The following is a 10,668-nucleotide window of genomic DNA, read 5'->3' on the forward strand; positions in this document are numbered from 1 at the left end:
TACAGATTATATTTCTATTTGTCCACATAATCTCCTTTTACAATTTTGCCATTCTGAATATTGAATAACATGAAAAGAATCTATATTTGGTCCTGATCATACACAAGTGATGACTCTTTGTGTCTATGAAATTCAACTAATTACTGTGTGTGTGGACGACAGATCCTTTATCTGGTACCGCATTCATTTGTATTATTTGCATGCAATATAATGATTATTTTTAATACTATTTATTACTTATTGTAGCTGTCAATACATCCAGTATTGCTGTTTCTATGAAGATTTCCAATCAACAGAAGTAACTAATATGCATCATACTCATCATGGTTGAAAAATATTAATATTTTTATCTTTCATGAAGATGGAGTTTACACAATTTTGTCTAAACCATAATCAAATGGAACAGAGAATAATGTGAAGTAACAATAAGAGCTTCCTGCTGACTAATGTATTCAAGTGGTTGCCTGGCATCATAGGGTGCTGATTCACAATGCAAATTGCTATAGAATAAAACAGGTTCCCTTCCACATTGGATTGGCAATTGGAGCCTGATTGTCAGAGATAGGCAGTAGGCACATTTGATTTGCTACAGGAAGAAATGGATTAGATTTTTAATAAGGTATGTATGTTGACATAATATTTAGTGCAGAATGACTGTCAATACCTCTATATGTTATTTTATATACATATATTATATGCATATTTAAAATGCTAAAAATTTATTAATCTATGCTGATAACTGGGCACAGAGAATATAATTTGTGACCTGCCTCTGCTGTTTCTGTTGGAGGTTGGCAGTACGCAAAGTTGTTGTTGCCATCTCATTTACAAGGTAGTCCCATTGTGCTGAATAGGTGCTGGCTTCTTCCATGCACAATAAAGAGTCTTTTCACTCCACTTGGAGACAAGCAGCATTATGACAAGTACATGTGGTGCAACTAAAATTCTGTTCATAAGGAGAATCTGTCCCTTTTACAGAGAAGTTGCGCTGAATACCGAGTGTGCAATTCTGAACAAGGACAATGAAATTTCAGGGAAGAGATCAGGTTCCAGGGTTGCATATGTGGCACTGCAGGCTTCAATGGTCCAAGTGAACTGAATTCTGTTTGGCTTTTGTACCAGTAAGCAAGGCCAGTTAAATGTACAGTGTTGTCATAAAGGGATACATCTAGCATCTGCCATCCCACCCTCCAACATGCAGTATCATATGAGTCTATTTGTGATGAGACAGTAGGAACTGCAGATGCTGGAGAATCTGAGATAACAAGGTGTAGAGCTGGATGAACACAGCAGGCCAAGCAGCATCAGAGGAGCAGGAAGGCTGACATTTCGGGCCTAGACCCTTCTCCCTAAGCTGTCCCTGAAATTCCACAGAAATTCCAATGACTTCAGTAGCTTCATTAACTCTGGCTTTTAATTTGTTGTATTGTGAAGAAACCTCTTCAGCTTTCAAAATAAAAAGGCTTAAAAGCCCAGGACAAGTTACTGGAATCAATTTCTGGAAATAACTTTATTTCTCAATAAGTCAAGTTTCATCTTCTTAAGTTTTACTTAGCATTTTCCAGGCTATGTTTACAGACAGTGGCGCAATGCCAAAACAGCAATGCTGCAAGCAGATTTCAAGTTGTTGCATTTGATGCATGCTTCCTGGTTTGCAACAAAAACAATGTGTGTTTACATACAATGCTTAATGCAATAGAATATTTCAAGGTGCTTCACAAACGTTAAAAAATGAAAAGCATACCGAGTCACATAAACATATTTTAGGTACATGACCTAAAGATTGGTCAAAGAGGTAGGTTTTAAGGAACATCTTTAAAGATGAAAGAGGCATAGAGAAATAGCCAAAATTTCTGAGGTGGGAGAAGGAGAATTCCAGAGCTTGGCGGCTTGGCAGCTACAGTCATAGCTAACAATACTGAAGCAATTAAAATTGGAGATGTGCATGAGCCTGAATTAGAACAGACAAGATAATCTGAGGATTTTTGAGCTGAAGGTAATTATAAAGATGCCATGGAGGGATTTGAAAACTGGGATAAGAATTTTAAAATTGAGGTATTGCTTAACTGGGAGCTAGTGTAGGTCACACACACAATGGGCGATAGGTGAATTGGGCTTTTGCCATTTTGGTACAGGCAATGTTTTGGATGACCTCCAGATTACAGAAGTTGGAAGATGGTTAATCAGAGCTTCAGAGTAGTCAAGTCTAGGGTAATAAAGGCATGGTTGATAGTTTCAGCAGCAGATACATGAGTTAGGGTAGCATCAAGTAATATTAGGCAGGTGGAAATAAGTGTCTTAGTGATGGCACAGATACATGGTCATAAACTCAAATATGACACCAAAGTTCAACATAAATTGACACAGTCTCAGACAGCTGCAAGAGAGAAGAAAGTAGTAAGTTGCTACTGAATGGAGTTTGTGATGGACCGCTCATCTAAATGACCACATTCCTGGGATTGAGATTTAGGCTGCTGTCTCTTCCATGGGTATATAGGAGTCTGTTCTGCTCTGCTTGTGCCAACCTCACAGAACATTCCTCCTAGAGTTCCAGCCTATAAATGACTTCAGCTGACAGTTACTCTACTGCCACAATGAGGCATCATTTTCCCTTGATAACACAGTGATGCAACACTACTAGCCTTATAAACGACAGATCATTCCAAATTACTGTCTGTGAGGGCAAATAACACCTACAGTGGCAATGAGGATCCACAAAGGGTGTTCTTAGTATCTTACCATAGTTCCAGAAGGAGAGCAGAAAACCAGGAGAATCATAGAATCCCTACAGTGTGAAAACAGGCCCTTCAGCCCAACAAATCCACACCGACCCTCGGAGCATCCCACCCAGCCCCATACCCCTAAGCCACACATCCCTGAACACTACAGGCAATTTAGCATGGCCAACCCAACTAGCCTGCACATCTTTGGATTGTGGGAGGAAACCGGAGCACCCGGAGGAAACCCATGCAGACATGGGGAAAATGTGCAAACTCCTCACAGACAGTCACCTGAGGGTGGAATCAAACCCAGGTCCCTGGCGCTGTGAGGCAGCGGTGCTAACCACTGAGCCACCGTGCCGAAGTGGTGATAATAACCAAAGACATTCCGTATGAGCCTGGGAGAGCCTGAACAAAATTTCTAGCCAATATAATGTGTCTAAGTTTCTGGGTTACATATTTCAAACAGGTATAAACAGGCAAATGTGATACACTTGTAAAAATGGAAAATGTTAACCTCAATTGATGCAGGAGCTGAAATCTCTGCAACCCCTAGCTAATTTTCATAATAACATTTAAAAACAAAAGTGAGGCTATGACCTGCATTCCTGATGATCAATTAAACTCAAATGGAGCAAGATCCTTGACCTGAAACATTAACTACTTTTCTCTCCACGGATGCTGCCAGACATGCTGGGTATTTCCAGCATCTTCGGCTTCTTTTAATTTAAGGAATAGAACATTGATTTTCCAAACTGAATATTCAAAATTGGCATCACGTAGTCTCATAATACCTGCAGATGCACCTTTTAACTCTCTTTTCTCCATTGTATTGATCTGCCTCAATATCAAAGGTGTTGCACCTTTACGAACTTCCTCATAATTCATAGTTCTGCACCTCCTCAGTGGTATTATCAATTTTGTGAAAAATATGTAAAGTTTTGTGTAGTGGAATAGCAGCCTTTGGGGTGAAATTTCACCTTTATTGCTAGATAGAGAACAAAACAGTAATAGGATGCCCATTTAACATCTTGCCTTGTTTATATGCTCATTAACCTCAACAGCAACAGAAATAGGGATGAACGAAGAACAAATAGCACATCAGTAAGTGAAAGTCAACTCCATGAGGAGCTACACTGACATTGCCCAGAATCATTGCACTTGTGGCTAACAAACAATGAAGTCTTAGCTGAATTTGAGCTGAGGCAACTCTTCAAGAATGGTGTACAAATCAAATAAGCCAAATACCATCTAGTCCTACATATTACTAACATTTGATTTGCTTGAAGATAGGTGCTGTAATAAAATGGAATATTCTTTGTATAATTCTGCTATGAATTAAAGTTTAGCTCAGTGAATAAGATGTGACAATTGTCCATACTACTCAGTACACAAAATATAATTTCATATGTTCTGTCAATAACATTTTGAACAAATACTCACAAATAATTAAACACAAACGAGCTCAGCACTTCATTAATGAAAAGTACAATCTTTAAACATGTCTGTGCATAAGAAATAAATAGAAACAACACCAAACAAAATAAGATGACAATCAGGACTGTTTTTTTCTTGGCCACTAAGCACATGCAACATTAAAATGTAAAAGGAAGATTTCCTTTGGTTAGTATTTCTAGCAAAATTAAAATCATGTTATTTGAGAATATATTCATGTTTTCACGAGAAATGGTGATCAGAAGAAATCTTCCTGCTGTGGATATGATGTCGCAATCACCCAGCAACAAAGAAAATCTTTAGTCTGTAATGTTGAAACAGTCAGCCATCTGAATTCATTTGATCTCTGAAGCTGCTGACATACATATACTGTCAAATGGTAAAATGCTGTAAACAGCAGCTATAAACTATTGTTTTAAACAGATTTCCTGCAAACCAAATAAAATTTATGGTAAGAACCCATGGAGTGTATAAGATGGCAATATCAAGGAAAGACCCATAAATCATGAACCAAAACACCCTTATTCATTTATCTTTTAAAGAAAAAAAAACTGAGTGGCACTGATGCTGGTGATTCTAAATTCAGCTGTTTTGAAATTGGAAATTTATTTTTGTTAAATAAGGCAGGACATTATATCTAATGGTGTGGTCTCCCCCAGGTGGTTGTACAATCCATATCAGATATGTGTTTGTAAAACAGTCTCAGATTTCTTTTGAAAATTATCTATGAAACAAGATAGTGCTAATTAATGTTCAAGTAATTTTGTAAACTTTCTGTATATGTAAGGCAGAAGAAAACTTTAAATGTAGATATCAGAATCAGAGATTGTAAGTATTTACAAAGTTCTTGCTAACATTATGTAATTAACATCTGAAATTAACACAAAAGGTTCAGGTCTCAAGGTATGGATTGCTCATCAGCAGAGGGCTACCTGCCAATCAAAGTAATGTCATTCAGCAAAGCAGATAATACACTAATAAGCTCACAGTGAAGTCATTATGGTAGCTCTTTGTTGATACTTTTCATAAAGCCAGTAATTATCTACACATTTAATAGCAAAACAGCTGCATTAGAATGAAAGATCTTGTATATTTTTATGAATGTAGATAGTACTTTGATAATTTCACAATGTCCTATAACTCAATAATTTTTTTTATGTTTGAAAGGGTTACAAATGAAAGAAATGGTACCCTTTTTAAAATCTTCGTTTTTTGTTTACTTTTTAAGCAAAGCAAGGTTTTAAAAAGAAATGGTAAAACACTAACCTTCGATCATGTGCCTGCAGCAGTGAGCCACTCACAAGAGACAGGTGTTTTGTCCATTTGAAGACATGGGTGTTCTGAATATCGGTTCAGAATCTGGTAAAAATCCTTCCACATCACAAGATTTGTTTCAAATTGTTATAGCTTTGCGATAGTTATAAGGCAGTCCCTAACATATAATGTTGTCCAAAGTTCACTTCCTCTAAACATTTTCAAAAGATAAAAGACGAGTCATAGCAAATATCAAATCCAGAATGATTTGTCATCATCTAAAATGTGTTTCCAGTTCAAAAAATGTGTTGGTTATCTTTTGTTGTTTCATCGCTCTGTAGTATCAACTTTTATTACTTCACAGTTCATGTGTTAAACTTCAGGTACTTAATCCCAATCTTCGTCTGTTCTTAGATAACCCAGTTTTGCAGATTTACTGTTCAGGATAAATATGCAGATTTTAAAATAGTTATTTTACAACATTAGTATAAATCAATGCATTCACTTAGGTCATTACAAATATGATCAAGGGGATCCTCTAGTGAATTCCTTTGGATTTTTGTTTACATTAGATCATTTGCAACACATTAAGTGGATATACAATAAGCTTTGACAGCTCTACCAGCAAAGAGAGAGTCTAGTACTTCTCCAAACATGGAAAATCAGTACAAAAAGCTGAAGTTGCTGATTTAAGTCCCCATAAATATGAAGTAAACAAGGAATGCTCCAATTATCTAAATATACTGTTCAGTAATTCTTATATGATCTGTTCGAATTTTGTCGCATGAACACTTTGAAAAAATATATTGCGAACAGAGAAGTCCCACATTGCCTAAATACAAATACGATTTTTGTCTTCCTTAAGACTCCAAGTAAACTGGATTTCCTCTCTCTCTGACGGTAGCTACATTGTAAATAATACAAACACTGTTGCGAACTCTCATCACGACAGGCTTTGATGCGTTTAAGTACATTTCCGCCTCCCACCCCTACCGCTTAATTTTATGTATATAAATATATATATATGAAACAAAACATGAACGAAATAATGCAGGAAACAAAGGGTTGGACAGTCCATGACCTTTCTTCCTCACAGCAAAAGAAAACTGAGCTACTTCACACCTTCCGCCTCAATTACAAATTCAAAAAAAATACTTATGGAATTTTAAGACTTTACATTTGTTTCCAATTAATGAAGGCAAAACAAATACAAGACAGAGGCTGGAGCTGTACACAAGCTCCAGCTGTCCTATTGTGCACCTGCAGAAAACTGGTGCCTCATCAACAACCCCAAAACCCCTCCAACAGCCCACCCCCAAAAAAATTAAGAACCAGCGCCAAAGTGTATAACTAAACCTCTTGGAATGTATCTGACGGTCTGATAAAGAATGATGTATAAAATTGATATTTTCTTCTCGCCTAACTAATCTAACCTGTGTGGTTTGTACAAATGCTGGGTGGGTTTTTTTTTGTTTGTCAACCCCAAACAAGTCTTTCTCTGGACAGTTGTCATGTGGAAAGTGGCCGGGGCTACAGGTCGGTCTCTGTATTTGGATCCAGACAGAGTGCGTACAGAGATTTCCTGATGTCGGGAGCACTGTTGGCCTTCAGGTGAGCCCCCGCGCCATTGTTCACCCCCTCACTGTTCTCCAAGGGTTTGCCCAGGGAGCTCCTGCTCCTCTTCAGTTCCTCTGAGTGACTGGGCTCGCTGTCCGTGTCGTCCTTCAGGTACTGAGCCTGCTCCTCGTTGTCCGTCTCCCGGTGGTAGAAGTAGTTGAAGTTGGAGACGATGACGGGCACGGGCAGGGCGATGGTCAGGACGCCGGCGATGGCGCACAACGACCCCACGATCTTGCCGCCCATGGTGACCGGCTTCATGTCCCCGTAGCCCACCGTGGTCATGGTGACCACCGCCCACCAGAAGGCATCGGGGATGCTGGAGAAGTGGGAGCGGGGCTCGTCCGCCTCGGCGAAGTAGACGGCGCTGGAGAAGAGGATGACCCCGATGAAGAGGAAGAAGATGAGCAGGCCCAGCTCCCTCATGCTGGCCTTGAGGGTCTGGCCCAGGATCTGCAGGCCCTTGGAGTGGCGGGAGAGCTTGAAGATGCGGAAGACCCGCACCAGGCGGATGACCCTGAGGATGGCCAGGGACATGGCCTGCTGACCATTGGACTGCTGCTCGGCCAGCTCGGTGCCCAGGGTGATGAAGTACGGGATGATGGCCACAATGTCGATGATGTTCATGATGTCCCGGGCGAAGACCGACTTGCTGGGGCAGGCCAGGAAGCGGACCAGCAGCTCCAGGGTGAACCAGACCACGCAGGTGGTCTCGATGATGAAGAAGGGGTCACTGAGGCTACTGTTGTCCCCAGCCCCGGGGCCCTGGGCGCTGGCGTTGAGCGGAGAGTTGCTGGCGCTGTCGCGGTCATCGCGGAACTCGGGTAAGGTCTCCAGGCAGAAGATGATGATGGAGATGACAATGACCAGCACCGAGACGATGGCGATACCCCGGGCAGGGCTGGAACTCTCCGGGTACTCGAAGAGGAGCCACATCTGCTTCTGGAACTCATTGTGAGGCAAAGGCTTCTCCTCTTCCTTGATGAAGCCCTCGTCCTCACGGAACCTCTCCATGGCCTCGGGTCCCAGCTTGTAGAAGCGGATCTCGTCGGCGAACATGTCGATGGAGACATTGACGGGTCTGCGGATCCTGCCGCCCGACTGGTAGAAGTACAGGATGCCGTCGAAGCACGGCCGGTTGCGGTCGAAGAAATACTCGTTCTTCAGCGGGTCGAAGTACCTGATTCTCTTCTCGGGGTCTCCAAGCAGGCTGTCCGGGAACTGGCTCAAGGTGCTCAGCTGGGTCTCGTACCGGAGCCCGGCGATGTTGATCACCACCCGCTCCGAGCGGTTGACATCCAGCAGTTGTTGCTGTTGCAGGTTGTCCACCGGCGGCGCCTGGTCCACGGCTTTCAGCGGCCCCGCCGCGTTCATCTCGCCCGGAGCCGGGGGGTCCAGGTAGCCTTTGGCCGTCGGGCCAGCAGCGCTCACACCCAGGGGCGCCGAGATACCGCCTCCTCCACCTCCACCAGCACCACCTCCACCTCCACCTCTCTGGGAGCTCCCCAGAGCGGCGCCGCCGTCCTGCAACCTCACCAGAGCTATGTCCATCCCCGAGCCATTAAATATTCAACAGGAGCCGCTGCCTCGCTGACCTCCACATCCAGCGGGAACTGATCAGTCAGCGGAGCGCTGGGAGACACACACACACACACACACACACAGACTAAGAGAGAGAGAGAGACAGAGAGAGGAGATCAGCAGTCCCCACCCCAGAGCAAGGCACAGAGATACATCAAGGCATTGGATACAGCAGCGGAACCCGGATGAGCGACAAATAAATCATGATTGCAGCTCTCTCTCCCTCTGACGTCGAATGCTTGAAAAGGAGCAGCAGAATTTATCACCCACCGCTCTCACTAACTCCCCCGACCCTGGGCACTACTGCCCCAGACTCGACCCCTCCATTAAGCCCAGTCCACGCTCCCATACCTCCCCGCCCCGGTCCCGTCCCTCCTTTCCTTGCCTTGCCTTGCCCGCTCCCTTCCCATTCCCAGATACAAGCCGCGAGAAGCGAGTGAGAAACAAGCCCGCTCGCCAACCACAATCATTCAAACATCAACCCTTCTCTCATTTTTAAATGATTTCACAATACAAACAGGTAGAATGTTAAAAGACTTTTTTTTAAAGAAAAAGGAACCAACGTTTGAATGTTATTTTATTTACCCTATATGGTGGTTAAAGTGCTTTGTACAGTTGGGTCAGGGAGGTTTTGTGGCACAGTGAGTGCTGTCTCTGAGTCAGGAGCTTGGTTTCGAGTCCCGCTCCAGGACATTGTCAGTTTCAGAAATGCAGGTCCCTTTAAGGGTCTACCAGAACCGTCTCCGGAATTAAGAGCTGGGTTCTGGTCCACTGGGGGTTTGGCCTCGGGTCAGGCAGATTGTCCAGAATGGAAAGGTGAAAACTGGTGTTTGTGGATTTATAATAAATTTCTGAACACATTTTGCCATCTAATTCAACATATGAATGTAGGTCTGTTAAATAACTTGATGGACACTGAAGATGTCATGGCCAACCAGGCCGTTTATCAATTTCTGGTAGCCTATGGCAGTGGTGAGAGAGTTTCTTGGTCAGCCATGTTTCATGTGACCTTCCTCCATCTATAGCCTCTAGTGAGAGGCTAACCACAGAATCATGTGTAAACACATTTACTTTTTCTGCCTCATGTCACCTAAGCATATGAGCAGGCCGGTGGGACTAGTTTAGTTTGGGATTATGTTCAGCATGGACTGGTTGGACCGAAACGTTTGTGCTGTATAGCTGCATGACTCTATGACAAAGCGATGATTTTATCCGGTCAGCGATTGAGAGAACAGATGGACTTAATTGTATGGTGCTGTTTCTTTATGGAACATTAAGGAGTGATCCAGTGGTAAGTAAATTGATAGCCACCAAACTAAAACTAATGCAAAGTAATCATGATCCCAATTGATTGATGCCCTCCCCAGGAGTGTGACAGCTTGCACAGTGCACAATCTGTAAGGCATCACATTTATGCTGAGGCATGGTTTTGTTTCAGGTTTTGAAAGCAAATTCCTGCTTAGGTCTCTTCCTAAGCAAAGATTCTTCAAATAGAGGCTGAATGCAAACTGTGAAATTTTAAGCATATTTGACCAGAATGGGTGCACAATTTAATAGTTCATAAAATAATACACTAACATAACTGAAACTAGTTTTCAGAAGATTGAGAACTAACGTATGCCACCACCCCTTAAAATGCTGAATGGCATGAGGACTATTCATGCTAATAAATTGTATCTATTAAAAATTGAACAATCAATTCATAAAATCATGCTCTCAGAAAAGACCCTCAGCCACTACAAAGTCAAGTGAGGTTTCTCAGGATCTTCCCTACAAATTTCTACAGTCAGGATGATGGATCAGCAACCCAAAGTATGATGAACACTTTAAACGTTTAATTCCAAAATGTGATGTCTTTGGGGAAAAAAAGGACTACAACAGACCCCCAAGAAACATACACATAAATTCAGTGTTGTTCAGAAAAATACTTTGCATGATCCATGGAATGTTGCATCTGAAGAATGTCAGGGAAACCTCAAAGAGAGAGACATAACAGAAGGAGATAATGAGGGAGTTAATATATAGCCCCCTTAGCAGAAAA

The 10,668-nt window shown here is 42.2% G+C and overlaps 1 protein-coding gene across 1 annotated transcript; it reads right to left on the reverse strand.

The window, feature by feature from the left end:
- Positions 1-6,138: 6,138 nt before the first annotated feature.
- LOC109936676 (potassium voltage-gated channel subfamily A member 5-like) lies at positions 6,139-8,686 on the reverse strand. The gene has a single exon (XM_020535278.2). It carries the CDS (start codon positions 8,595-8,597, stop codon positions 6,960-6,962), a length of 1,638 nt encoding a protein of 545 aa, XP_020390867.2. The 5' UTR covers positions 8,598-8,686; the 3' UTR covers positions 6,139-6,959.
- Between the last annotated feature and the right edge of the window lie 1,982 nt (positions 8,687-10,668).

The sequence above is a fragment of the Rhincodon typus genome, chromosome 22, assembly GCF_021869965.1.
Source record: "Rhincodon typus isolate 14 chromosome 22, sRhiTyp1.1, whole genome shotgun sequence".
Lineage (NCBI taxonomy): Eukaryota > Metazoa > Chordata > Chondrichthyes > Orectolobiformes > Rhincodontidae > Rhincodon > Rhincodon typus.